Source organism: Eimeria mitis, genomic scaffold, assembly GCF_000499745.2.
Source record: "Eimeria mitis Houghton genomic scaffold, Emh_scaff3236, whole genome shotgun sequence".
In the NCBI taxonomy this organism is placed as follows: Eukaryota; Apicomplexa; class Conoidasida; order Eucoccidiorida; family Eimeriidae; genus Eimeria; species Eimeria mitis.
The window spans coordinates 1,533-1,743 of record NW_013571574.1 but is presented as its reverse complement, the minus strand read 5'-3'; the positions used below and the strand labels follow the sequence as shown (position 1 = coordinate 1,743).

Here is a 211-nt window from a genome sequence, read left to right as displayed (position 1 = left end):
CGCAGAGTGTATACAGATGAAAGAAGAAGCAGCAGCAGCAGCAGCAACGCCAGCAGCAGCAGCAACAGCAGCAGCAACAGCAACAGCAGCAACAGCAGCAGCACCAAATACAACAGCACCTGAAGCCCCTCCCTCTGCTGCAGACGCAGCAGCACCAGCAGCAGCAGCAGCAGCACCAGCAGCTCGTCCCCTCCTCCCCAGCAGCAGCAGC

The 211-nt window shown here is 60.2% G+C and overlaps 1 protein-coding gene across 1 annotated transcript in view; it reads left to right on the top strand.

The window, feature by feature from the left end:
• EMH_0063690 (uncharacterized protein) overlaps positions 1-211 on the top strand; it is a gene marked incomplete at both ends in the record, with an annotated part of 4,432 nt that overhangs the window by 3,367 nt on the left and 854 nt on the right. The window contains one exon of the mRNA XM_013498170.1: positions 8-211. Within this exon, the coding sequence (XP_013353624.1) occupies positions 8-211 (204 nt within the window). The remainder of the gene's footprint in view (positions 1-7) is intronic.